Below are 27626 nucleotides of genomic sequence, written 5' to 3'. Positions count from 1 at the left end.
GGAATTTGAGTTTCCTCTTCAGCTTTGTGGAATTTGAATTCCCTTTAAACTCTCTGGAATTTGAGTTTTCTCTTCAAGCTTTGTGGAATTTAAATTCCCTCTTCATGTTTTCTGCGATTTGAGTTTCCCTCTTCAAGCTTTTGAAATTTGAGTTTCCTCTTCAAGTTTTCTGGATTTTTTTTCTCTTCAGTCTTTCTGGAATTTAAATTCCCTCTTCAGGCTTTCTGGGATTTGAGTTTTCTCTTCAAGCTTTTTGGAATTTGATTTCCCTCTTCAGGTTTCTGGAATTTGATTTCCCTCTTCAGACTTTATGGAATTTAAATTCCGTCTTCAAGCTTTCTGGAATTTGAGTTTCCTCTTCAAGTTTTTTTTTTTGGAATTTGAGTTCCCTCTTGGCATTCCAGCCTCTCCTTGGAGCACCCTGCAAGTGTTTGTGTGGCTCCTGTTCTGCTGCTGCCTTTGGGATCTGCCAGGATCCCACAGGAGGATCCTGCAGGGGAGAGGAAGAGCAGAAATCCTTCACAATTTAGGAATTAGGAGGAAATCCTTCCCTGTGAGGGTGCTGAGCCCTGGCACAGGTGCCCAGGGGAGCTGGGGCTGCCCCTGGATCCCTGGCAGTGTCCCAGGGGAATGGAATTTTTGGGATTTCAGGTCCCTGCCCACCCAAACTGTTCCATGGCTCTGTAAGTAGGTGACGCAGGTGACATTTGCTCCCAGGTTCTGGCAGGGAAGCAAGGAGGTGGTTTCTCCTTCTGTGGATAAAATAATTCAGGTTTTGCAAATATTTTAAACTTTTTTTAGAATCTGAGGCTGAGGAGCTCATCCTCTGCGGAGCTTTTTGGAGAATTTGGTGTGGATTTTTGTGCATTTAGAGCAGCAGGAGAGGGGAGGCAGCTGGAGCTGCAGTGGCCTGAGGTGACTCTGCTGGAGTTCCTGCTGCTCCCAGGGAGAAATTCCCAATTTCCAGCTGCCTTTTGTGTGGTTTGTCCCAGTTCTTTATCCTGGTGACTCCCAAATCCCCTTTGCAGTGTCCATTTCTGGTGGCTCCCAAATCCCTTGGGCAGCAGCCAGTCCTGGTGGCTCCTAAGTCCCCTGGTCAGTGTTCCAGGGGATGGAATTTTGGCTCCAAAATCCCTTTTGAAGTGACCAGTCCTGGTGGCTCCCAAATCCCCTTGGCAATGCCCAGTCCTGGTGGCTCCCAAATCCCTTTTGAAGTGACCAGTCCTGGTGGCCCCTAAATCCCCTTGGCAGTGGCCAGTGCTGGTGGCTCCCAAATCCTCTCAGCAGTGGCCAGTCCTGGTGGCTCCTAAATCCCCTTGTTAGTGCCCACTCCTGGTGGCTCCCAAATCCCCTGGGCAGTGTCCCCGGGGATGGAATTTTGGCTCCCAAATCCCCTTTTTGGTGACCAGTCCTGGTGGCTCCCAAATCCCCTTTTTGGTGACCAGTCCTGGTGGCTCCCAAATCCCCTCGGCAATGCCCAGTGCTTGTGGCTCCCAAATCCCTTTTGCAGTGGCCACTCCTGGTGGTTCCTAAATCCCTTTTGCAGTGGCCAGTCCTGATGGCTCCCAAATCCTCTTGGCAGCAGCCAGTCCTGGTGGCTCCTAAATCCCCTGGTCAGTGTTTCAGGGGATGGAATTTTGGCTCCCAAACCCCCTCTGCAGTGACCAGTCCTGATGGCTCCCAAATCCCCTCGTTAGTGGCCAGTCTTGGTGGCTCCAAATCCCCTTGGCAGTGCCCACTCCTGGTGGCTCCCAAATCCCCTGGTCAGTCTTCCAGGGGATGGAATTTTGGCTCCCAAATCCCCTGGGCAGTGGCCAGTCCTGGTGGCTCCCAAATCCTCTCAGCAGTGCCCAGTTCTGGTGGCTCCTAAATCCCCTTGTTAGTGGCCAGTCCTGGTGGCTCCTAAGTCCCCTGGTCAGTCTTCCAGGGGATGGAATTTTGGCTCCCAAATCCCTTTTGCAGTGGCCACTCCTGGTGGTTCCTAAATCTCTTTTGCAGCGGCCAGTCCTGATGGCTCCCAAATCCTCTTGGCAGCAGCCAGTCCTGTTGGCTCCTAAATCCCCTGGGCAGTGGCCATTCCTGATGGCTCCCAAATCCCCTTGTTAGTGCCCAGTGCTTGTGGGTCCCAAGTCCCCTTGTTAGTGGCCAGCCCTGGTGGCTCCTAAATCCCCTGGTCAGTGCCCGGTGCTTGTGGCTCCCAAATCCCTTTTGCAGTGACCAGTCCTGGTGGCTCCCAAATCCCCTGGTCAGTGCCCGGTGCTTGTGGCTCCCAAATCCCTTTTGCAGTGACCAGTCCTGGTGGCTCCCAAATCCCCTGGTCAGTGTTCCAGGGGATGGAATTTTGGCTCCCAAATCCCCTTTTTGGTGACCACTCGTGTTTGCTCCCAAATCCTCTCAGCAGCAGCCGGTCCTGGTGGCTCCTAAATCCCCTGGTCAGTGTTCCAGGGGATGGAATTTTGGCTCCAAAATCCCTTTTGCAGTGGCCAGTCCTGGTGGCTCCCAAATCCCCTTGGCAATGCCCAGTCCTGGTGGCTCCAAATCCCCTCGGCAATGCCCAGTGCTTGTGGCTCCCAAATCCCTTTTGCAGTGGCCACTCCTGGTGGTTCCTAAATCTCTTTTGCAGTGGCCAGTCCTGATGGCTCCCAAATCCCCTTTTGCAGCAGCCAGTCCTGGTGGTTCCTAAATCCCCTCTGCAGTGCCCAGTCCTTGTGGCTCCCAAATCTCCTTTGCAGTGCCCAGTCCTGGTGGCTCCCAAATCTCCTTTGCAGTGCCCAGTCCTGGTGGTTCCTAAATCCCCTCGGCAGTGGCCAGTCCTGGTGGCTCCCAAATCCCCTGGTCAGTCTTCCAGGGGATGGAATTTTGGCTCCCAAATCCCCTTTTTGGTGACCAGTCCTGATGGCTCCCAAATCCCCTCGTTAGTGGCCAGCCCTGGTGGCTCCCAAATCCCCTCGGCAGCAGCCACTCCTGGTGGCTCCTAAATCCTCTTGTTAGTGGCCAGTCCTGGTGGTTCCCAAATCCCCTTTTGCAGTGGCCAGTCCTGGTGGTTCCTAAATCCCCTCGGCAGTGGCCAGCCCTGGTGGCTCCCAGATCCCCTGGGCAGCCCGATTCGCCCCGGGAGCGTTGCCCAGAGGAGGCCGAGGCGCTGAATTTGGGCTCTGTCGCTGCGCCCGAACAATGGGACACACGCGCTGTCACCTGTCACCGCCCGGAGCGGGACAATCCGCGACAATTCCAACCCGCCGTTAACCCTTTGCGCTCCATCCCCCCGCGGGGGATTCGGGACAAACCCCGCTCCTCCCGCCCGTTGTTTTTACCTAAAATCCTTCATTAATGGAAAAACAAACGGGACAAACCTTGGCGGGGGGTGACAGCGGGAGGAACCCGGGGTGTCCCCGCCCGGTGCCACCGGAGGCGAGGCCTGGAGCGGCCCCGGTTGCGGCGGGGCGCGTTAGGACCCAGCGAGGCGGCGGCGCCGTGACAAGTCTGGAGCGGCACTGGCGCAGAGTGGCTCCATCGGCAGCGCTGGAATTCTCTGTATCCTCCTCCCTGCCGGAGCATCCTCGCCCTAAAAAGGGATTTTCCCTGCCTTCCCTCCCTCCCGGAGCCCCGCGGGAGGTGCGGGGGGATGCTCGGCTCGCTCGGGACACCGGGAAAAGGCGCTGGATGCTGCTGGATGCGGCCGTGAGCGGCGGGAGCTGATCGGGATCTCCGGAGCGCTCGGCATGGCCCAGGGCAGGCGGCACGCGTCCGGCCGGGTAAGGGGGAGGGCTGGCTCCTGTCGCGACAGATCGCAGCCAAAACAGCCGCGTTTATAAGGGATTCTCGATTGTGGATCCCCGGGATGTGGCACAATAACGCCGGGAAGGAGGGGGATGCTCCGGCGTGCGCCAGGGCCGGAGTTCTCTGCTCATGTGGGTGATTACCCCAATTCATTACAGCCATTAATTAATTAATTAATTATTTCCCCTTCTCTCCGGCTCAGCACAAAGATCCCCGGCGTGTTTTGCTGCCCTCCCTCCCTCCCTCCGGGCCATGCCGAGCTGCCTCCCGCGGGCCTGGCAAGCGCTTCCAGCTTTTTCCGTATTGCAGCTCCCCCTGGGCTGTGCGGTGCCAGCGGCCCCCCCGGGCCCGGCCGGGCCTTTCCCGGGAGCTCCTGTCCCTGTCGCTGTGTCCCCGCGCGGCCACCACGGTGACATTGTGTCCCAGAGCCCCGCCGGAGCGTTCGGGCCTGGCTGTGCCAACTTGGCAAGGATGGAGCCGGGCAGGGCAGACCCTCGGTGGGCACCGGGTCCTGCCTGCTCTGGGATCCACCGGGCCTGGAGCCGCTGGGGTTTGGGCTGTGGCCGAAGGGATTTGGCTGTGCAGGGAAAACTTCCCAGCCTGGAGCCTTTTTTGCCCACCCCAGCAGGATCTGAGTGTGTATCTGTATGGGATTTTGGGGGCTGGAGCCCCTCAAAGCTCCCTGTTTTCCATAGGGGAGCAGGAGGAGGGGTGTGAAATTCCAGCCTGGATCCTGTGACAGCTCTGTCACAACAGCCTGGGCTGATGGAGGGAGATGTGGCAGGACTGGGGGTCCTGGGGGTCCCAGGGCAGCACTGTGAGTGGATTATCCCTGGATAATCTATGGATTTTGGAATGGGCACTGCAGAGGCCACGGCTGTGCTGGCCCTTCCTGGGGCTGGAGCCACTGGCCACCCTGGCCATGTCCCTGCTGGGTTTTGGGGACACTGCTCCTGGTGTCCTGGGACACCCACACCTCCCAGTTCGGCAGCCTGGAACCCAGTGCCACCATGACTTCATGCCAGTGCCACATCCTGGTGTCACCCAGGGCAGCCACCCTCAGTCCCAGGACAACAGCTCCACGATTAAACCAGGAATTCTTCCCAAGTCTTTCCAAATTCCAGCTTTGTGGGCAGCACCTGGAATTTGGATCTTCAGGATTAAACCAGGAATTCTTCCCAAGTCTTTCCAAATTCCAGCTTTGTGGGCAGCACCTGGAATTTGGATCTTCAGGATTAAACCAGGAATTCTTCCCAAGTCTTTCCAAATTCCAGCTTTGTGGGCAGCACCTGGAATTTGGATCTTCAGGATTAAACCAGGAATTCTTCCCAAGTCTTTCCCTCTTCCAGCTTTGTGGGCAGCACCTGGAATTTGGATCTTCAGGATTAAACCAGGAATTCTTCCCAAGTCTTTCCAAATTCCAGCTTTGTGGGCAGCACCTGGAATTTGGATCTTCAGGATTAAACCCAGAATTCTTCCCAAGTCTTTCCAAATTCCAGCTTTGTGGGCAGCACCTGGAATTTGGATCTTCAGGATTAAACCAGGAATTCTTCCCAAGTCTTTCCAAATTCCAGCACCTGGAATTTGGATCTTGGCAGAGTTGGCTGCTGGGGATTCTCCTGAAACTTTTGATCTGAGCTTTGAGTGGCAGTTTGAGGCTCCAGCAGTGGGGGAGGAGCTCCTGGAGGAACGCTGAATATTCCTGAGCTGGAGCAGAACCCTGGAGCCCTCAGGTGTGGGTGGAGCTCCAAAATTCCCAAATCACCGGGAATTCATCCCATTTTCATTGCCCTGGCACCAGGACCTTCCCATAGCAGAGCAGACAGTCTGTGGGAGTCTGTCGTGCCTCAAAAAGGGGGGAATGCTGGATTTGGGAGTGGTTCCATGTGGGAAGTTGTGGGGAGCAGTCTCTGGTGATGGTGGCAGCACAGCCACGTGCTTGTCCCTCACCTGGTGTCCCTGGGATGTGGCACAGGCTCCTCCTGGGCTGCTCCAGAGCTTCAGCATTCCTGGTTGTCCTGTTCCCACCACCTGCATCTCCTCAGCTGGCCTTCACTGGGAATCCCTGGATTTGTCATTTCCTGGGATTTAGGAGCTTTTTCCCCTTCCACACTGAGGGTGACAGGGAACTGTCACTGTCCTCAGCCCTTGTGGCTTCCCACAGTTCTGCTCCTCCACCCTCTTCCTTTGGTGTCCCAGGACTGGGGTATCCCAAGGGAGTTCCCCTGGGAATGTTGGTGTGGCACAGGGGGATCCATGAGGAGCTGCCCTGGGAATTCTGGGCTGTGCCACGGTGTCCCCAACAATGACTGTCCCCATGTGTGTCCCTCAGGGATTGTCACCACAGCCACAGGTGTGTCCGTCATCCCACCTGCTCCCAGCTGGGAGAGTTCATCCTCTTGTAAATCCTGGATTGATCTTGGTTTGAATCTTCTTGGCAATTCCAGGCAGGGATTTCATCCATCCAGGTGTCTCACTGACCAATTCCTGATTAACTGGAGACAGAAGAGACTCAGGGGCTGATCCTGAGGGGTGGAATGGGGTGGGACAGATTCATTCTGGGCTCTCCTTCTTTTCCCAAGCGTGAAAAACTCGGGAAAAGTTCAATGAAATTGGTGCTGGTTGGCAAATGTCTGTCAGGGACAGCCTGGGAGAGCTGGGAATGCCCACCTGGAGAGGAGGAGGCTCCAGGGAGAACTTCCAGGGCCTGGAGGGGCTCCAGGAGAGCTGCAGAGGGACTGGGGACAGGGAATGGAGGGACAGGAGCCAGGGAATGGCTCCCACTGGGAAAGGGGAGATTGGGCTGGGATCTTGGCAAGGAATTGCTGGCTGGGAGGGTGGGCAGGGACTGGACTGGAATTCCCAGATTTGCTGTGGCTGCCCCTGGATCCCTGGCAGTGCCCAAGGCCAGGCTGGATCCACCTGGGACAGTGGGAGGTGTCCCTGCCCATGGATGGGGTGGGACTGGATGGGATTTAAGGTCTTTTCCAACCCAAACCATTCCAGGATTCTGGAGCTCTTTTGTTTTGGGAGAGCTGGGAATGTTCCCCTGGAGAAGGGAAAAATCCAGGGAATCCTCAGAGTCCCTGCAGGGGCTCCAGGAGAGCTGGAGAGGGACTGGGGACAAGGCCTGCAGGGACAGGAGCCAGGGAATGGCTCCCACTGGGAAAGGGGAGATTGGGCTGGGATCTTGGCAAGGAATTGCTGGCTGGGCTGGAATTGCCAGATTTGCTGTGGCTGCCCCTGGATCCCTGGCAGTGTCCAAGGCCAGGCTGGACACTGGGGTTGGAGCCACCTGGGACAGTGGGAGGTGTCCCTAGAACACCTGGTAGGGTGGGATGGATTTAAGGTCACTTCCAAACCAAATAATTCCAGGATTCTGGAGCTTTCCCTCTGCTCTGGAGCCAAGCTGGGAGAGCTGGGAATGTTCCCCTGGAGAAGAAGAAGCTCCAGGGAGAACTTCCAGGGCCTGAAGGGGCTCCAGGAGAGCTGGAGAGGGACTGAGGACAAGGTTGGGGGGCCGGGACACAGGGAATGGCCAGAGGTACCCCAGGCTTGGAATGTGTCACATCCAAGGGACCTTACCTGGCTGCAGGTGCCAAATGGATAAAATTTCCTGCTCCAGGAACATTCCCACGTCCTGGGGATTTGGGATTTTCCTTTGGGCTCTGCTCTCATTTTCTGTAACACCTGGGACATGATTTTCCAGGTGCTCTCAGGATGTTGCTGCCTGAACTTTGGGAGATATTTGGAGCATCAATTTTGCTTTTGAGGTGTTGGGTTTCTTTGCTGTTTGATGGATTTTTGGTCTTAATCTAAGATTATTTCATGATAGTTGATTTCTGCCAGTTGTGTTTGGACAAAACCTGGAATTCAGGCTCGTGGGAACACCCACACCCCTGATTTTAGTCCCCAAACCCCAAACTGGGTGGGTTCACTCTGCATTCCAGCCTTGGGAAGTGATGTGCAGGGGAAGGCAGTGCTTTGGTTGGATTCCAGAAGCTTCCAAAGCCCCCAGGGTTCTTCCACAGGCTGAGAATTCCCTGATTCTCCCAAACCCCTGTGGCTGAGGTTTGTCTGCAGGGTGAGAGAGGCTCTGTTTTCCTGGGATAAAGAGCAGATTCTGTGGCTGAAACCAGGCCCAGAGCAACCAAAATTCCACATTTCTGCCCCCTGAGCAGAACCAGGGACACGTGGAGGGGGGAAGTGCCAAACTGGTCCCGTTTTGGGGGTTGCTGGGAGGTTGGGATGAGTGGGAGGATGGAGCTGAGCAGGACAGGGAACATCTGAGTCCCCTCTGGGATAGAGGCAGGGCGATGGAAAGGTTTCCATCAGGGATTTGAGGGTCTCCAGAAGATCTGCAGTGACAGGACACAGGGAATGGCTTCCCAATGGAAAAGGGGAGATTTGGGTGGGATTTTGGGAAGGAATCCTTCCCTCTGAGGGTGCCCAGAGAAGCTGTGGCTGCCCCTGGATCCCTGGCAGTGCCCAAGGCCTGGTTGGACAGGGCTTGGAGCAACCTGGGACGGTGGAATCTGTCCCTGCCATGGCAGGGGGTGGAATATTGAGATTTAAGGTCCCTTCCCACCCAAACCATTCCAGAATTCCCTGATTAATCTGTTTTCCTCAGGCTGATTGCAGAGCAGGAGGTGTTGAGGGTGGATCCCAACAAATTTCCCTGGGATTTCAATAATCCTGAGGGTCTCCAGTAGCCGTGGAGTTCCTCACATCCATCAGCTCACTGCTGCTCCAAGAGCATTGATCACCTGGATAACCCCACCTGAACCCAGGGGCACCCCAGGATGTCCCACCTGGAGTGTCCTGGTGCCTGCTGAAATACAAATATGGATGGAACGTTGATGGAATCGTGGAGTTGCTGAGGTTTTAAATCCCTCCGGGGGTGGGGATTCCACCAAGGATTCCAAGGCTCGTGAAAATGTTATAAAAGGGGCTAAATCAGGTTTGTGAGCCACTGCCATGGATTGTGGCTCCTGTTGGGGAGCAGAGGGAATCACCCAAAATAAAAAGGGCTGGAGGAGGTCCCAGTAGTGTGAAGGGATGGGACAGTGACCTCTGTGTACTCCTGGGATGGGACAGTGACCTCTGTCTGCTCCTGGGCACAGAATTCCCATGGGAATGCTGATAAAATGGGAGAAGATGGATCATGAGCTGGTTAGGGCTGACAGATTGCTGCTCTTGTGGGTTTTTTCCTCTCAAGGTTCATAAAAATGTTATAAAAGGGGCTAAATCAGATTTGTGAGCTACTGCCATGGTTTGTGGCTGCTGTTGGGGAGCAGAAGGAATCACCCAAGATAAAAAGGGCTGGAGGGACATGAACCATCCCAATATGGACCATGGGGAACCACCAGGTCCTAGCAGTGTGAAGGGGTGGGACAGTGACCTCTGTGTGCTCCTGGGATGGGACAGTGACCTCTGTGTGCTCCTGGGATGGGACAACAACTTGTCTGCTCCTGGACACAGAATTCCCATGGGAATGCTGATAAAATGGGAGAAGATGGACCATGAGCTGGTTAGGGCTGACTGATTGCTGCTCTGTGGGTTTTTTTCTTCTCAAGGCTGATAAAAATATTATAAAGTGATAAATCAAATTTGTGAGCCGTTGCTGGTGGCTGTGCCATGGATTGTGGCTGCTGTTGGGGAGCAGAAGGAATCACCCAAGATAAAAAGGGCTGGAGGGACGTGAACCATCCCAATATGGACCATGGGGAACCACCAGGTCCCAGCAGTGTGAAGGGATGGGACAGTGACCTCTGTGTGCTCCTGGGATGGGACAGTGACCTCTGTGTGCTCCTGGGATGGGACAGTGACCTCTGTGTGCTCCTGGGCACAGAATTTTCAGGATGGAAACCCAAGGGAATGCTGATAAAATGGGGGAAGATGGAGCATGAGCTGGTTAATGCTTGGTTAAGAGAGAGAAGGAATCACCCAAAATAAAAAGGGCTGGAGGAGGTGACTGGGGCTGGAGGGAGATGAACCATCCCAATATGGACACAAGGGAGCCACCAGGTGGGACAATGACCTCTGTGTGTTCCTGGGATGGGACAGTGACCTCTGTGTGTTCCTGGGATGGGACAGTGACCTCTGTGTGCTCTTGGGCACAGCATTCCCAGACTGGAAACACAAGGGAATGCTGATAAAATGGGAAAAGGTGCAACATGGTTAAGGGAGCAGAAGGAATCACCCAAAATAAAAAGCTGGAGGAGGCGAGCAGGGCCGGACGGAGACGACCCATCCCGACACTCACCCTTGTGTCCACCCCACCTTTCTGAGGGTCTCTTTTCTCATTGCCAGGCCTCCAGCACGGCCAGGATGAGCTCTGACAGCAGCAGCAAGCCCCTCAAGGTGGGCTCCCGCGTGGAGGTCATCGGCAAGGGCCACCGGGGCACCGTGGCCTACGTGGGCGCCACGCTGTTCGCCACCGGCAAATGGGTCGGCGTCATCCTGGACGAGGCCAAGGGCAAGAATGATGGCACAGTGCAGGGCAGGAAGTACTTCACCTGCGAGGAGAACCACGGCATCTTCGTCAGGCAGTCCCAGGTGGGTGGGATTCCACGATTCTGGGGTCCTGGGGTGGTGGGGTGGGGGGTAAATACTGGGAATTTTGGGATTTTCCGTCGCTCATAGGGGAGGGAAGAGCTCGCTCCAGATCTAGGTGGGATCTCACCCTGTGCACAGATCTTGAGGTTCTGCAGGTGGGATCTCATTCTCTGCAGAGATCTTGAGTTTCTGCAGGTGGGATCTCACCCTCTGTACAGATCTTGAGGTCCTGCAGGTGGGATTTCATTCTCTGCAGAGATCTTGAGTTTCTGCAGGTGGGATCTCACCCTCTGCACAGACCTTGAGGTTCTGCAGGTGGGATCTCACCCTCTGCACACATCTTGAGGCTCTGCAGGTGGGATCTCATTCTCTGCATAGACCTTGAGGTCCTGCAGGTGGGATCTCATTCTCTGCATAGAGCTTGAGGTTCTGCAGGTGGGATCTCATTCTCTGCACAGATCTTGAGGTCCTGCAGGTGGGATCTCACCCTCTGTACAGATCTTGAGGTCCTGCAGGTGGGATCTCATTCTCTGCACAGATCTTGAGATTCTGCAGGTGGGATCTCATTCTCTGCACAGATCTTGAGGTTCTGCAGGTGGAATCTCTTTTTCTGCATAGATCTTGACGTTCTGCAGGTGGGATCTCATTCTCTGCACAGAGCTTGAGGTCCTGCAGGTGGGATCTCATTCTCTGCACAGGTCTTGAGGTTCTGCAGGTGGGATCTCATTCTCTGCACAGACCTTGAGGTTCTGCAGGTGGGATCTCATTTTCTGCATAGAGCTTGAGGTCCTGCAGGTGGGATCTCACCCTCTGCACAGATCTTGAGGTCCTGCAGGTGGGATCTCGTTCTCTGCACAGACCTTGAGGTTCTGCAATGACAACTGTGCTGTATTCCCAGTTGTTCCATTCTGCTGCTCTGTATTTGTTACCTGCAGCAGGTGGGAGTTTGGGATGGATCTCAGATGTTTGCCTGGAAGCAGATCCAAGGAATTTCAATTAATTAATTAATTTGTGTTTAAAACCAGTTGGAATCTCACTGTCTGCACAGATCTTGAGGTTCTGCAATGAAAACTGTGGTGTATTCCCAGATGTTCCATTCTGCTGCCCTGTATTTAGCACCTGCAGCAGGTGGATCTGCTTCCAGGCAAACATATTGGAGATCAATTCCAAACTCCAAATAATTTTCATTAAATTGTGTTTAAAACCAGGTGGAGTCTCACCCTGTGCACAGATCTTGAGGTTCTGCAGGTGGAATCTCACCCTCTGCACACATCTTGAGGTTCTGCAGGTGGAATCTCACCCTGTGCACACATCTTGAGGTTCTTCAGGTGGAATCTCATTCTCTGCACAGGTTCTGCAATGAAAGCAGTGTGGTGAATTCCCAGTTGTTCCATTCTGCTGTTCTGTTTTTCCCACCTGCAGCAGGTGGAGTTTGGGGTCGATCTCAGATGTTTGCCTGGAAGCAGATCCAAGGAATTTTGATTAAATTGTGTTCAAAACCAGGTGGAATCTCACCCTCTGCAAAGATCTTGGTGTATTCACAATTATATTCCCCAGTATAGATTCTGCTGCCCTGTATTTAGCACCTGCAGCAGGTGGAGTTTGGGATGGATCTCAGATGTTTACCTGGAAGCTGATCCAAGGAATTCTCATTAAATTGTGTTTACCTGGGAGGAGATAACACACTCAGTGTGGGTGTAGCTGCTGAGATTTGCTGCTCAGGTGCTGCAGCAGGGGCCAGGAGCTCCCTGCAGAGCCAACATCCTCCAGGTGGATTCCTGGCTCACCTCCCAAGGAGCCCCCGTGTCCCAGCCAGCTCCTGTCCCCTCGCTGGCACAAAGGGGCTGGTGTGTGTCCCACCCTCTCATTGCCAAAACGTCGGGATTGGGTGACAGAGGGAAGCTGAGCACAAAATGGGGACATTTGGGTCCTGGGGTCCATCCCAGCATCTGCTGTCCCATCCATTTGGATGGTCAGAGGTTGCAGCACTGGCTCGTCCAGGTGAGATTCAGGATTCACTGAGGTTGGAAATCACCTTCAGGAGGAGTCCGGCCACTCACTGCTTCAGCTTGAGGGAAAATTACCCCATCCTTTCAAAAATGGGATAAACACACAAAGAACTGAACCCACCAGAGCTGGGCAAACTCACCAGGAAGCTTTTCATGTTCTTATCCAACCTAAATGCTGTTGGTGTGTAGGAATTGCTGGATGGAGCTCTGCTGCTCTCCTGGAGAGATTTCCCCGTGTAATTCCAGCACACTCCAGTTCCCCACATTAAAACCGGGCACATGGACCTGGCTCCTTTGTCCATCTCAGCCTCTCCTGGCAGCTGGGAGTGGCTGGGAGGGGTTTACAGGGAAAAATTTGGGTCTGCAGGACCAGGAGGGACCCCAAAGCCCCCCCAGTGCCACCCCCTGACAGTCAGGGACACTTACACTGTCCCAGGGCGCTCCAGTCCAACCTGGCCTTGGGCAATTCCAGGGATCCAGGGCAGCCACAGCAAATCTGGGAATGCCATCCCAGCCAGGAATTCCTTCCCAAAATCCCAGCCAAATCTCCCCTTTCCCAGTGGGAAGCCATTCCCATTTTTGGTCACCTCATCCTCTGCGCTGGGTGTGGGGTGAGTGATGCTCAACCCCAGCCCCAAATTCCAGAGCTGGGAAGGGATGGGAACACCTGGAGCAGAGATGGGAAGCAGGATGGGGTCTGGAAATTGGGCATTCCTGGGATCATAAAATCCCAGATCTTGGGTTGGGAGGGAGTTTAAATCCACTCAGTGCCACCCTCAGGGACACCTCCCACTGTCCCAGGCTGCTCCAAGCCCTGTCCCTGTCCCTTGGACACTGCCAGGGATGGGGGATGCACCCAGCCCCATCCAGAGCCTTGTGCCCAGCATCGTCTGCCCCTGCTCTGTCCATCTGTCCATCCATGGATCCATCCATCCATCCATCCATCCATCCATCCATGGATCCATCATCCATCCATCCATGGATCCATCCATCCATCCATCCATCCATAAACAGCCCCCAAATTCCCCAAATGCTCGGTCCCTGAGCAAAGCTGTGGGTGCAGGGCTGCCCCAGCAGGTCCAGAGCTGATCCTGAGCCACCGTGGGGCACAGGGAGGGTCCCCGGTGTCCCCCAGGGCACAGAGAGGGGACCCCAGCCCTGGCACCCCTGGATGGATGATGGATGGATGGATGGATGGATGGATGGATGGATGGATGGATGGATGATGGATGGATGGATGATGGATGATGGATGGATGGATGATGGATGGATGGATGGATGGATGGATGGATGATGGATGGATGGATGGATGATGGATGGATGGATGGATGATGGATGGATGGATGATGGATGGATGATGGATGGATGATGGATGGATGGATGATGGATGGATGGATGATGGATGGATGGATGATGGATGGATGGATGATGGATGGATGGATGGATGATGGATGGATGATGGATGGATGATGGATGGATGATGGATGGATGGATGGATGATGGATGGATGATGGATGGATGGATGATGGATGGATGGATGGATGATGGATGGATGGATGGATGATGGATGGATGATGGATGGATGGATGGATGGATGGATGGATGGATGATGGATGGATGGATGGATGGATGATGGATGGATGGATGGATGGATGATGGATGGATGATGGATGGATGGATGGATGATGGATGGATGATGGATGGATGATGGATGGATGGATGGATGATGGATGGATGGATGATGGATGATGGATGGATGATGGATGGATGATGGATGGATGGATGATGGATGGATGATGGATGGATGGATGATGGATGGATGATGGATGGATGGATGGATGATGGATGATGGATGGATAATGGATGGATGATGGATGGATGGATGATGGATGGATGGATGATGGATGGATGGATGGATGGATGGATGGACGATGGATGGATGGATGGATGGATGGACGATGGATGGATGATGGATCCATGGATGGATGGATGCATGGATTCATGGATGGATCCATGGATGGACAGATGGACAGAGCAGGGGCAGACGATGCTGGGCACAAGGCTCTGGATGGGGCTGGGTGCATCCCCATCCCTGGCAGTGTCCAAGGGACAGGGACAGGGCTGGAGCAGCCTGGGACAGTGGGAGGTGTCCCTGAGGGTGGCACTGAGTGGGATTTAAGGTCCTTTCCCACCAAAGCCATTCCAGGATTCCCTGATTCTACCCAGGCTGGCAATTCCAAGCATGGCTGTTCCTTTCCTGGTGTGTGGAAATCCCTGATTTTAAATCCCTAATTTTGGCACCTCCTGGAGCTACTTTGGCAGAGGAGCTCAATGGCCACCGTGTGCCCAGTCTGTGGTGGCACTTCCCAGTGTCACCCCAGATCCAGCCCCTCTCTGTCCCTGTCCCCAGCCTCTCCAGCAGCTCTGGAATTCCCTCCTGGGCTGTTCCTGCTGGGAAACCCCCAGACCACTCAGAATTCCCACCCTGCATGGCTGCAGGTGTCATGATTTCCTTGGCATCATCTTCTCCTTGGTCTCTTTGTGGCTTTTAATTCAAATTTCGTCATTCCTGGTGTCGGGAACCTTCCCAAAATGGAGTTCCTGTCTGACAGCTTCCCAGGTTATTTTGATTTTTAAGCTGAGCTCACAGGTGGGAGGTGTGATGGAAAAGGCAAATTCCTGCAGCAACAATTTGGGGGTGCTGATCTGAGGCACAGGGATGATTCTCTCTCAGGGATCTAATCCGTCCCAACCTCATTTTCCATGTTTATCCAGCAAAAATGCAGCTAAAAATAGTTCAAAAGAAAAATCCCTGAATCTGCTGTGGATGTTTCAGGCTGTCAAACCCAGAGCTTTGACTTTCCTCATTGCCTGGGTGAATATTCCATGTTCCCTCTGAAAATAAGGAGTGTGTGGCTGTTTCAGAAGGGCTGATGGCAAAGCCAGAAAGATAAAATGAAAAATCTATGTGAAAACCATGGGATCTGCTCTGCTGAACCCACTCCCACAGGGATCTGTTCCCTGGTCTCCCAGTTTGGGAATTTTGGGCAAGGATTGTCATTGTGTTTTTAACAGATCCAGGTGTTTGAGGATGGAGCGGACACAACATCGCCAGAAACCCCAGAATCTGCTGCCATGAAGGTCCCTAAGAGAGGTATGATCAGCTGGGAAATCCTTCCCAGACAGGTGGGGAAATCCTTCCTAGAGAGGTGGGAAATCCTTCCCAGACAGGTGGGGAATCCTTGGTGGAGGGGACGGGAAATTATTCCTGAAGGGGATGGGGAATCCCTCCTGGAGGAGTGTGAAATCCCTCCTGGAAGTGGGGAAATCCTTCCTGAAAAAATGGGAAATTTCCCTTGGAGGAGTGGGAATCCTTCCTGGAGAGAAGGGAAATCTCTCTTGGAAGAGTGGGAATCCTTCCTGGAAAGATTGGAAATCTGCCATTGGAGATTTGGAAATTGGAGGAGTGGGAATCTTTCCTGTAGAGAAGGGAAATTTCTTTTGGAGGAGTGGGAATCCTTCCTGGAGAGGTTGGAAATCCCTCCTGCAGAGGTGGGAAGTCCTTCCCAGGTGAGATGGGAAATCCTTCCTGTAGAGAAGAGGAGTGGGAATTCCTCCTGGAGAGACAGGAAATCCTTCCTGGAAAGATTGGAAATCTCCTTTGGTTGGGTGGGAATCCTTCCTGGAAGGACAGGAAATTTCTCCTGGAGAGATTGGGAATCCTTCCTGTAGAGAAGGGAAATCTCTCTTGGAAGAGTAGGAATCCATCTTGGAGAGACTGGAAATCCTTTCGGGAGAAATTGGAAATCTCCCTTGGATGAGTGGGAATCCTTCCTGAATAAATGGGAAATCTCTCTTGGAAGAGTGGGAACCCTTTCTGGAAAGACAGGAAATCCTTTCTGGAAAGATTGGAAATCTCCTTTGGTTGGGTGGGAATCCTTCCTGAAAAGACAGGAAATTTCTCCTGGAGAGATTGGGAATCCTTCCTGTAGAGAAGGGAAATCTCTCTTGGAAGAGTAGGAATCCTTCCTGGAGAGACTGGAAATCCTTTCTGGAGAAATTGGAAATCTCCCTTGGATGAGTGGGAATCCTTCCTGAATAAATGGGAAATTTCTCTTGGAAGAGTGGGAATCCTTCCTGGAAAGATTGGAAATCTCCCATTGGTGATTTGGAAATTGGAGGAGTTGGAATCTTTCCTGTAGAGAAGGGAAATTTCTTTTGGAGGAGTGGGAATCCTTCCTGGAGAGGTTGGAAATCCCTCCTGCAGAGGTGGGAAATCCTTCCCAGGTGAGATGGGAAAGTCTGCCTGGGGAGAAAGAAAATCTCTCTTGGAGGGGTTGGGAATCTTTCCTGGAAAGATGGGAAATCTCCCTTGGAAGGATGGGAATTCTTCCTGGAAAGACAGGAAATCTCTCGTGGAGGGTTTGGGAATCTTTCCTGGGGGAGATTAAAAATCTCTTTTAGAGGTGTGGGAATCCTTCCTGAATAAATGGGATATTTCTCTTGGAGGAGTGGGAATCCTTCCTGAATAAATGGGAAATCTCTCTTAGAGGAGTGGGAATCCCTCCTGGAGAGATTGGGAATCCCTCCTGCAGAGGTGGGAAATCCTTCCCAGGTGGGATGGGAAATCCTGCCTAGAAAGAAGGGAAATCTCTCTTGGAGGGGTTGGGAATCCTTTCTGGAGAGATGGGAAATCCCTCCTGCAGAAGTGGGAAATCCTTCCCAGGTGAGATGGGAAATCCTTCCTGTAGAAAGGAAGGATTTCCCTCTCCTGGAGGGTTTGGGAATCTTTCCTGGGGGAGATTAAAAATCTCTTTTAGAGGAGTGGGAATCCTTCCTGAATAAATGGGAAATTTCTCTTAGAGGAGTGGGAATTCTTCCTGTAGAGAAGGGACATTTCTTTTGGAGGAGTGGGAATCCTTCCTGAATAAATGGGAAATCTCTCTTAGAGGAGTGGGAATCCTTCCTGGAAAGATTGGAAACCCCTCCTGCAGAGGTGGGAAATCCTTCCCAGGTGGGATGGGAAATCCTGCCTAGAAAGAAGGGAAATCTCTCTTGGAGGGGTTGGGAATCCTTCCTGGAAAGATTTGAAATCTCCCTCGGATGAGTGGGAATCCTTCCTGGAAAGACAAGAAATCTCTCCTGGAGAGGTTGGGAATCCTTTCTGGAGAGATGGGAAATCCCTCCTGCAGAAGTGGGAAGTCCTTCCCAGGTGAGATGGGAAATCCTTCCTGTAGAAAGGGGAAATCTCTCCTGGAGGGTTTGGGAATCTTTCCTGGGGGAGATTAAAAATCTCTTTTAGAGGAGTGGGAATCCTTCCTGAATAAATGGGAAATCTCCCTTGGAGGAGTGGGAATTCTTCCTGGAGAGAAGGGAAATTTCCCTTGGAAGGGTGGGAATCCTTCCTGAAAAGACAAGAAATCTCTCGTGGAGGAGTGGGGATCCTTCCTGGAGAGAGATGGGAAATCTTTCCTGTAGAGAAGGGAAATCTCTCTTGGAGGGGATGGGAAATCTCCCTTGGAAGGATGGGAATTCTTTCTGGAAAGACAGGAAATCTCTCCTGGAAGGTTTGGGAATCCTTCCTGGGGAGATTAAAAATCTCTTTTAGAGGAGTGGGAATCCTTCCTGAATAAATGGGAAATTTCTCTTAGAGGAGTGGGAATTCTTCCTGTAGAGAAGGGACATTTCTTTTGGAGGAGTGGGAATCCTTCCTGAATAAATGGGAAATCTCTCTTAGAGGAGTGGGAATCCCTCCTGGAGAGATTGGGAATCCCTCCTGCAGAGGTGGGAAATCCTTCTCAGGTGAGATGGGAAATCCTGCCTAGAAAGAAGGGAAATCTCTCTTGGAGGGGTTGGGGATCCTTCCTGGAGAGATTGGGAATCCCTCCTGCAGAGGTGGGAAATCCTTCTCAGGTGAGATGGGAAATCCTTCCTGTAGAGAGGGGAAATCTCCCTTGGAAGGGTGGGAATCCTTTCTGGAAAGGTGGGAAATCCTGAAGGAAGGGGCAAACCATGGAATATTTCCCCGTGGTCACTGCAGCACTCCGAGCCTGTGGAATTGCCCATCCCAGTGGAACGGGAGCAGCCCCGTGTCCATCCCTTTGCCGTGCCCGTTCCCCGGGGGCAGGGATTGAGCGTTCCTCCCGGGGCAGGGACTGAGCGTTCCTCTCCCATTTCCCGGGGCAGGGATTGAGCGTTCCTCTCCCATTTCCCGGGGCAGGGATTGAGCGTTCCTCTCCCATTTCCCAAGGCAGGGATTGAGCGTTCCTCTCCCATTTCCCGGGGCAGGGATTGAGCGTTCCTCTCCCATTTCCCGGGGCAGGGATTGAGCGTTCCTCCCGCTTTTCCCGGGGCAGGGATTGAGCGTTCCTCCCGCTTTTCCCGGGGCAGGGATTGAGCGTTCCTCCTGGGGCAAGGACTGAGCGTTCCTCCCGCTTTTCCCGGGGCAGGGATTGAGCGTTCCTCCCGGGGCAGGGACTGAGCGTTCCTTCCCCATTTCCCAGGGCAGGGACTGAGCGTTCCTCCCGCTTTTCCCGGGGCAGGGACTGAGCGTTCCTCCCGCATTTCCCGGGGCAGGGATTGAGCGTTCCTCCCGCTTTTCCCGGGCCAGGGATTGAGCGTTCCTCCCGGGGCAGGGACTGAGCGTTCCTCTCCCATTTCCTAAGGCAGGGATTGAGCGTTCCTCCCGGGGCAGGGACTGAGCGTTCCTTCCCCATTTCCCAGGGCAGGGACTGAGCGTTCCTCCCGCTTTTCCCGGGGCAGGGATTGAGCGTTCCTCCCCCAAATCCCGGGGCAGGGATTGAGCGTTCCTCCCGCTTTTCCCGGGGCAGGGATTGAGTTTTCCTCCCCCATTTCCCGGGGCAGGGATTGAGTTTTCCTCCCCCATTTCCCGGGGCAGGGACTGAGCGTTCCTCCCGCATTTCCCAGGGCAGGGATTGAGCGTTCCTCTCCCATTTCCCAAGGCAGGGATTGAGCGTTCCTTCCCCATTTCCCAAGGCAGGGATTGAGCGTTCCTCCCGCATTTCCCGGGGCAGGGATTGAGCGTTCCTCTCCCATTTCCCAAGGCAGGGACTGAGCGTTCCTTCCCCATTTCCCAAGGCAGGGATTGAGCGTTCCTCCCGGGGCAGGGACTGAGCGTTCCTCTCCCATTTCCCGGGGCAGGGATTGAGCGTTCCTTCCCCATTTCCCAAGGCAGGGATTGAGCGTTCCTCCCGCATTTCCCGGGGCAGGGATTGAGCGTTCCTCTCCCATTTCCCGGGGCAGGGATTGAGCGTTCCTCTCCCATTTCCCGGGGCAGGGATTGAGCGTTCCTCTCCCATTTCCCAGGGCAGGGATTGAGCGTTCCTCCCGCTTTTCCCGGGGCAGGGATTGAGCGTTCCTCTCCATTTCCCGGGGCAGGGATTGAGCGTTCCTCCCGGGGCAGGGATTGAGCGTTCCTCTCCCATTTCCCGGGGCAGGGATTGAGCGTTCCTCTCCCATTTCCCGGGGCAGGGATTGAGCGTTCCTCTCCCATTTCCCAAGGCAGGGACTGAGCGTTCCTCCCCCATTTCGCGGGGCAGGGATTGAGCGTTCCTCCCGCATTTCCCAAGGCAGGGATTGAGCGTTCCTCCCGCATTTCCCGGGGCAGGGATTGAGCGTTCCTCTCCCATTTCCCAGGGCAGGGATTGAGCGTTCTTTCCCCATTTCCCGGGGCAGGGATTGAGCGTTCCTCTCCCATTTCCCAAGGCAGGGATTGAGCGTTCCTCTCCCATTTCCCAAGGCAGGGATTGAGCGTTCCTCCCGCTTTTCCCAGGGCAGGGATTGAGCGTTCCTCCCGCATTTCCCGGGGCAGGGATTGAGCGTTCCTTCCCCATTTCCCGGGGCAGGGATTGAGCGTTCCTCCCGCATTTCCCACACCCGCCATCCCTGGCTCTGATCCCAGCCAGGCTTCCCTCCGTCCCCGTGGGCTCGGCTTTGTCGGGAATGTTTTCCCCGGGCGCTGCGGGATCCCGGAGCTGCCGGAGGGGGCTCTGCCAGCTTCCTGCCTTGGCTGCTGGCTCGGCTCCGTGTGCCAAGCCGGGAGCTCCCCGTGGGAAGCGTTTGTGCCATCGGGATTGGCGGCTCGGGGCGGGCTGGGGGCGGTGGGTGTCGCTTGTGGGAGGGATTTCTCCTCTACAAGGAAGTAGGAGGTAGAATTAGTCGGGAAAAACGGAATGGACTCTTCCTTGCTCTCTGTTTTGGAGTGGATCCTTCCTTGCTCTCTGCTTTGGATGCTGCAGTGGAATCGTGGAATAATTCAGGCTGGAAAAGTCCTCGGACAGCCCTGAATTCCCAGCACTGACCGTGTCCCCAAGTGCCACATGCACAGGGCTAAATCCCCCAGGGATGGGCACTCCACCCCTGCCAGGGCTGTGCCAGTCAGGAATCCCTGAAATCCTGGGGTTCAGCCTGTGCCAGTCAGGAATCCCTGAAATCCAGGGGTTCAGCCTGTGCCAGTCACTCAGGGATCCCTGAAATCCAGGGGTTCAGCCTGTGCCAGTCAGGGATCCCTGAAATCCAGGGGTTCAGCCTGTGCCAGTCATGGATCCCTGAAATCCAGGGGTTCAGCCTGTGCCAGTCAGGGATCCCTGAAATCCAGGGGTTCAGCCTGTGCCAGTCATGGATCCCTGAAATCCAGGGGTTCAGCCTGTGCCAGTCACTCAGGAATCCCTGAAATCCAGCCCTCTCCAAGAAGGAATTTTCCCAAAATTATCCAACCTGGCCCAACCTGAGGCCGTTCCCTCTCCTCCTGTCCCTGTTCCCTGGGAGCAGATCCCAGCTCCCACCTGGCTCCAAGAACCCAGGGACTTTTGGAGGGCCAAAAGTTCCCCCTGATCCCCCTTTTCTCCAGGCTGAGCCCCTTTCCCAGCTCCCCCAGCTGCTCCTGGAGCTCCAAACCCTTCCCTGGCCGCTGGGTTGGGACAGACAGACAGCAGGAGGAGCCCGGGCTGCAGGTGGGGTGTGGGATGATGCTGTCAGGGATGCAGGGCTGGGATGTGGCTGCCTGCCAGGGGTTGCCATGGAAACAGCAGCTGCTGCAGCAGTACTGCAGTGGGAGGTGGCAGAGCAGCAGGGGACACCTGGTGACACCTGGGAATGCAGGCACACCTGCCAGGGAGGGACAGGACACAGGGAACGGCTTCCCAATGGCAAAGGAGAGATTTGGGTGGGATTTTGGGAAGGAATTCCTCCCTGTGAGGGTGGGCAGGCCCTGGCACAGGGTGCCCAGAGAAGCTTTGGCTGCCCCTGGGTACTTGGGAGTGTCCCTGGAGCCACCTGGGACAGTCCCTGTCCATGGCACGAGGTGGGGCTGATGGGATTTAAAATCCTTCTCACCCAAGCCATTCCATGACTCTGTGTCCCCAAATGCCACCCACACATGGATTTCACCCATCCCAGTCCCTGAGCAGCTTGTGCCAGTCACTCAGGAATCCCTGAAATCCAGGGGTTCAGCCTGTGCCAGTTGCTGAGGAATCACTGAAATCCAGGGGTTCAGCCTGTGCCAGTCAGGAATCCCTGAAATCCTGGGGTTCAGCCTGTGCCAGTCAGGAATCCCTGAAATCCAGGGGTTCAGCCTGTGCCACTCTGGAATCCCTGAAATCCAGGGGTTCAGCCTGTGCCAGTCACTCAGGGATCCCTGAAATCCAGGGGTTCAGCCTGTGCCAGTCAGGAATCCCTGAAATCCAGGGGTTCAGCCTGTGCCAGTCACTCAGGGATCCCTGAAATCCAGGGGTTCAGCCTGTGCCAGTCACTCAGAGATCCCTGAAATCCAGGGGTTCAGCCTGTGCCAGTCAGGGATCCCTGAAATCCAGGGGTTCAGCCTGTGCCAGTCAGGAATCCCTGAAATCCAGGGGTTCAGCCTGTGCCAGTCAGGAATCTGTGAAATCCAGGGGTTCAGCCTGTGCCAGTCACTCAGAGATCCCTGAAATCCAGGGGTTCAGCCTGTGCCAGTCAGGGATCCCTGAAATCCAGGGGTTCAGCCTGTGCCAGTCAGGAATCCCTGAAATCCAGGGGTTCAGCCTGTGCCAGTCAGGGATCCCTGAAATCCAGGGGTTCAGCCCAAGGAGAGCAGTGGAACTGCCCCCCAGTTCTGAGCTGTATCCAGGTGTTTGCCCTCCTCAGCTCCCATCAGGAATTCCCTGTGCCCCCAAACCCACACCCCACTGTGCCCCCAAACCCACACCCCACTGTGCCACCATTTCCCAACTCTGCTTCACTCCCCCTTCCCCAAATTCTCCTGTCCCACCCTGCTGGGTGTCCTGTGGCTGCAGGGACACTGGGGTGGGGACAGGGCTGTCCCTCGGCCTCATGGCTCTGCTTCTGCTCTCTCCACAGATTCCCTGGATGCCACCAAAGCCAGCAAACTGGTGAGTGACCCCAGCACTTTTGTCACCTCTGAGAGGTTTCCATCCCTTCAGGAAGAGCACGTGGACACTTGCATAGGGATAAAATGCCCATGGAAAAGGGAATTTCTCCTAAAACCCGTGGGAAACAAGGTGTACAAAATGTCATTTTCAGCCAGGAATCGGTGGCTTCCTGAGGGATTATCCAGCACAAATCCCGTGTCACATATTTTAATCTGACTTCAGCAGCATTCCCTGGCTGCTTCTTCCAAACCCTGACCCTCCTGGAATCCTGGAAAGGACCTCAAAGCCCCCCAGATCCTGCAGGGAACACCTTCCACTATGCCAGGGTGCTCCAAGCCCCTTCCAACCTGCCCTTGGACATTTCCAGGGATGCTGGGGCAGCTCCCCTCTGAGTGCCTCCATCCAGGAGCTCCAGAGGCTCCTGGGACATGGATAGGGACGTGTTGTACCCAAGTGTGAGGGGTATTTCCTAAGGAATGAGGATCTGGAGCAGGTTCCTGTCCTTGGGAATGGCCACACAGGTGTGGGGCAGTGAGGAATTATGGAATGCTGAGGCTGGAAAACTCCCTGGGACCATCAAGTCCAGCAGTTCCCCCAGCACTGCCCAGGCCACCGGTGCTGGGAGCAGGGATGGAACTGGGTGATCCTGTGGGTGGGTTTGGGTGGTTTGGGGTAAAAATTGGATTTTCCATGGGGATAAACTGGCCCAGCTGGGATGTGGGCAGTGTTGGAGAGGAAGTGGGGACAAGGAGCTTCTGTGGCACCTGTGGGGCTGGAGTTGCCATTCCAGATAATTCCCAGGAGTGGGAATTCTGCTCCTCACCCCGCTGTGGGTGCTGGATATGAGGATGGAGCAGCACCTGGGGGTTCACTGTGCTCAGACCCTGGTGAATGTGAGCTCCAGCCAGAGGGGAGGATGGAAATGGATTCCCTGCCCTGTGTCAGAGGGATTTGGGAAGGTTTTTGGGCTTTTCCTGCTGTGTGGGGTGTGATCCATCAAGCCCTGGCACTGCTGGAGCCTGTGCTCCATGTGCTCCCTGCCTGATCCTCCTGCTTTAATTCCACCCTGGAATTCATTAGAAGACAAAGAGACTATTTAGAAAACCTCAACGTTCTTGAAATCAGGGAATGGGGATTGCTCTTGGAATTCTTTTGTGCTGCTGATGTGGGGAAGGGGTCAGGACAGGAGATGCTGCTCCATGGGCAGCTGCATTCCAGAGCATTCCTGCTGGTTTGCCATGGAATCCTGGAATGGTTTGGGGTGGGAGGGACCTAAAAGCCCATCCAGGGACATTTCCCATTATCCCAGGTGGCTCCAAGCCCCATCCAGCCTGGCCTTGGACACTTCCAGGGATCCAGGGACAGCCACAGCAAATCTGGGAATTCCATCCCAGCCCCTCCTCACCCTCACAGGGAGGAATTCCTCCCCAGTGTCCCACCCATCCCTGCCCTCTGGCAGTGGGAACCATTCCCCCTTGTCCTCACATCTCTTCCCCTGGCCCCCAATCCTTTTCCCTGTCTGTGCACCATGAAATGATTTATTCCCCTTTGCAACGTCCTGACTCCCCCCATCCTCCGTGCTGGGGGTGGGGGACAGGAGGTGACACCAGAGCACGGGGGTGACTCCAGGGCTGTTTCCTCCTTCGTTTCCTCCAATTTCCCTGATTCTGTTTCCCCTCCTGCCTTTCCTGCAGCCTGCAGGGGGTTCCTAGGAGAGCTCCCAGGGCTGTCTAACCTTCCTTCTGTTCCCTCCTCACGCAGCGCGGAGCCAAGCCCAAAAAGGTGCTGTCCGTCCGTCTGTCTGTCCGTCCGTCCCTCCCCCGCGCGCGGCCGCATGCCGGGGCCATCGTCACCCTCACCGTCCCCATGCCGGCGCTGCATGGCTGTCCCTGCATGTGCTGCCAGCCCGGGAGGGGACACGGCTCAGGGTGGGGTCACATCACCATGCCATCGTGGAATGTCGGGGTGGGAAATGCCTCGGAGAGCGGCGAGTTGGCAGTGCTGTCCCCAAGTGTCACATCTGCAGGGATGGGGACTGTCCCCTGCTCTGGGCAGCCTCTTCCATTGTTTTCCAGCTCTTTCCACGAAGGAATTTTCCCACTGTCCAGCCTGAATCTCCCCTGGCACAACTCTCTCGGATATTTTTATAACCCCTAAACCCTCGGTGACCTGGGGACAAGTGGCACCTTCTCAGGGCTGTCCTGTCCCTGGGCTCTGGCGCCTTTTGGGGACACTCAAACCCAGCTGGTTTGTGACAATTACTGAAGGCAGAAATCTTTCATGCAAGGATGAGCTGAAACTCCAAAGGTCCTGGGAAGGAATCCCAGAATGGTTTGGGTTGGGATGGACATTAAATTCCCATCTCATTCCACACCACGGGCAGGGAATCATCGTTCCCTGCAGGAAATTTGGGGATTTTTTTTCCCCTCTTGGGAATTGTTCCAAGAGAAAAGCCAAGGTGGGCATTGAAACCATGGGAGAGGGGAGGGAGGTGTTACCTGTGCTCCCTTTGGTCCAGATTTGCTTTCCAGCTGCCTCTGTGTTGATTTTTGGGTGGAAAAAGGATCCAAAAAGTTCTGTTTGTCCATGGGAAGTCCAGAGGAGAGGAGCAATGTGGAATCTGCTGAGAGCCTGTGGAGAGAGGCCAGGAGCACCTGTCCCCAAGTGTCCCCTCCTTGTGTCCCCCAGATCCAGGTGTCTCCGTGTCCCCGAGGCTTCAGGGGCCGTGTGGATCCCTCATCAGGGGCTCTGCTGGGATGGGATTCCTGTTGGGAATGTTGGGTTCTGCCTTCCCTGTCCCTGTTCTGGTGGGTTGGCAGCTGCTCCGTGTCCCCGCTGTGTCCCCGCTGTGTCCCCGCTGTGTCCCCGCTGTCTGCTCGGAGCTGCAGCTGGGATTAGGATCAGGGGCTGTGGCTGTCACTGTGCTGGGGATCTGTGACTGTCACTGTGCTGGGGATCTGTGACTGTCACTGTCACTGCCCTGAGGATCTGTGACTGTCACTGTCCTGGCAATCATGGATCTGTCACTGTCACTGTCCTGGGGATCTGTGACTATCACTGTCACTGTGCTGGGGATCTGTGACTGTCACTGTCCTGGCAATCATGGATCTGTGACTGTCACTGTCCTGGGGATCTGTGACTGTCACTGTCACTGTCCTGGGGATTTGTGACTGTCACTGTCACTGTGCTGGGGATCTGTGACTGTCACTGTCCTAGCAATCATGGATCTGTCACTGTCCTGGGGATCTGTGACTGTCACTGTCCTGGCAATCATGGATCTGTGACTGTCACTGTGCTGGGGATCTGTGACTGTCACTGTCCTGGCAATCATGGATCTGTGACTGTCACTGTCCTGGGGATCTGTGACTGTCACTGTCCTGGCAATCATGGGGGTGTGACTGTCACTGTCCTGGGGATCTGTGACTGTCACTGTCCTGCAGTCATGGGGGTGTGACTGTCACTGCCATGAGGGTCTGTGACTGTCACTGCTCTGGGGATCTGTGACTGTCACTGTGCTGGGGATCTGTGACTGTCACTGTCCTGGCAATCATGGATCTGTGACTGTCACTGTCATGGGGATCTGTGACTGTCACTGTCCTGGGGATTTGGGGCTGTCACTGTCTTGGGGCTGTGACAGTCATTGTCCTGAAGATCATGGATCTGTCACTGCCCTGGGGTCTGGGGCTGTGACTGTCACTGTGCTGGGGGTCATGGATTTGTTGCTGTTGTGGGGATCCTGTTTGAGTGACAGTCACTGTCTGAGGATCTGTGACTGTCACTGTCCTGAGGATCATGCATCTGTGACAGTCACTGTCCTGAGCATTTGGGACTGTCACTGTCCTGGCGATTGTAGTGACAGTCATTCTCCTGAGGGCTGTGGCTCTGTGACTGTCACTGTCCCGGGGATCATGGATTTGTGACTGTCACTGTCACTGTCCTGCCCCTCGTCCTGGCTGCACAGACACACCTCACACAGGGACATCCCCATTGAGGCGCAGCCCCCTGCCAGGCCCTGCTGTCCCCTCACAATTTACCCTTTCAGCCACTCATGGCCCTGAGAGCCCGCCCTGCCCCCACACGGGGCTGTGCCATCTGCGGGGGGCGGGGGGGGGACCTGGATAATGAGAGTAATTAGCGGGTAAATCCTCGTTCTGGAGATTAGGGCGGCTCCTGTGTGTCAAATATAGACTTTAATCTACAGACTTTATTGTGCAGAGCTGCTGCCAGATGGGCCTTCACCCCTGCTGTGCCCCTTCCCTGTTTTCCATGGATTTGGGATGCTGTGGCCTTTGGGTCGTGCTGTTGCCAGGGCTCGCAGCAGGGGCTGCAGGACACTGGGGGCCCTGTCCCTTGCCTGTGACGCTGTGTTGGGTGTCCCTGTTCTTGGAGCAGGAGGTCCACGCTGTCCTCGGGGGGTGCTGGCCTCTGTCCTGGGCCAGGCTGCCTGGGAAGGACCCCAAAATCTGGCTAAAGAGCAGGAAAAGGGTCTTTCTTTCCCAGGTCATTTTTGGGATGAAGCAGGTTGTGCTGTGTTCATCCCCGTGACAATGTGTCTGTGCTGGTGACAGGCCAGTCCCTTCTCCTGCTGCAGTGCTGGGTGACACTGCGTCATGGATGTCACCTCCCAGGGACACGGAGGTGGCAGGGCTGTGATGGGAACAGGGAACTCCCAGGGATGCAGGGAAAGGCTCCAGCAAAAGCTCTGCCTCACTTGGGAGCTGCCAGGGTCTGATCCATTCAGGGATCCTGGAATTGTGGAATATTTAGGTTGGAAAAGCCCTCTGAGACCCCTGAGTCCAACTGTCCCCTGACACTGCCAGGTGTCCCCAAGTGCCACATGCACAGGTGGCATGTGCTGGTGCTGTGACGCTGCTGTTAAATCCTGTCCTGCCAC

The 27626-nt window shown here is 54.8% G+C and overlaps 1 protein-coding gene across 5 annotated transcripts in view; it reads left to right on the top strand.

The window, feature by feature from the left end:
• Positions 1-27626, top strand: part of DCTN1 (dynactin subunit 1) — a 79842-nt gene that overhangs the window by 10519 nt on the left and 41697 nt on the right. For 4 of the 5 annotated variants that reach the window (XM_063157830.1, XM_063157829.1, XM_063157828.1 and 1 more), the window contains exons 1-5: positions 3484-3755; positions 10093-10338; positions 15423-15501; positions 22701-22732; positions 24494-24514. In XM_063157830.1, coding sequence (XP_063013900.1) covers positions 3723-3755; positions 10093-10338; positions 15423-15501; positions 22701-22732; positions 24494-24514 — 411 coding nt within the window. In that variant the 5' untranslated portion in view covers positions 3484-3722. Of the gene's footprint in view, positions 1-3483; positions 3756-10092; positions 10339-15422; positions 15502-22700; positions 22733-24493; positions 24515-27626 lie in introns of those variants that run through there. The other variant, XM_063157832.1, reaches the window with a different exon arrangement.

Source organism: Melospiza melodia, chromosome 5, assembly GCF_035770615.1.
Source record: "Melospiza melodia melodia isolate bMelMel2 chromosome 5, bMelMel2.pri, whole genome shotgun sequence".
NCBI classification, from domain to species: Eukaryota; Metazoa; Chordata; class Aves; order Passeriformes; family Passerellidae; genus Melospiza; species Melospiza melodia.
Note: the sequence above shows the minus strand (reverse complement) of the source record. Positions and strands in the feature narration are given on the sequence as shown.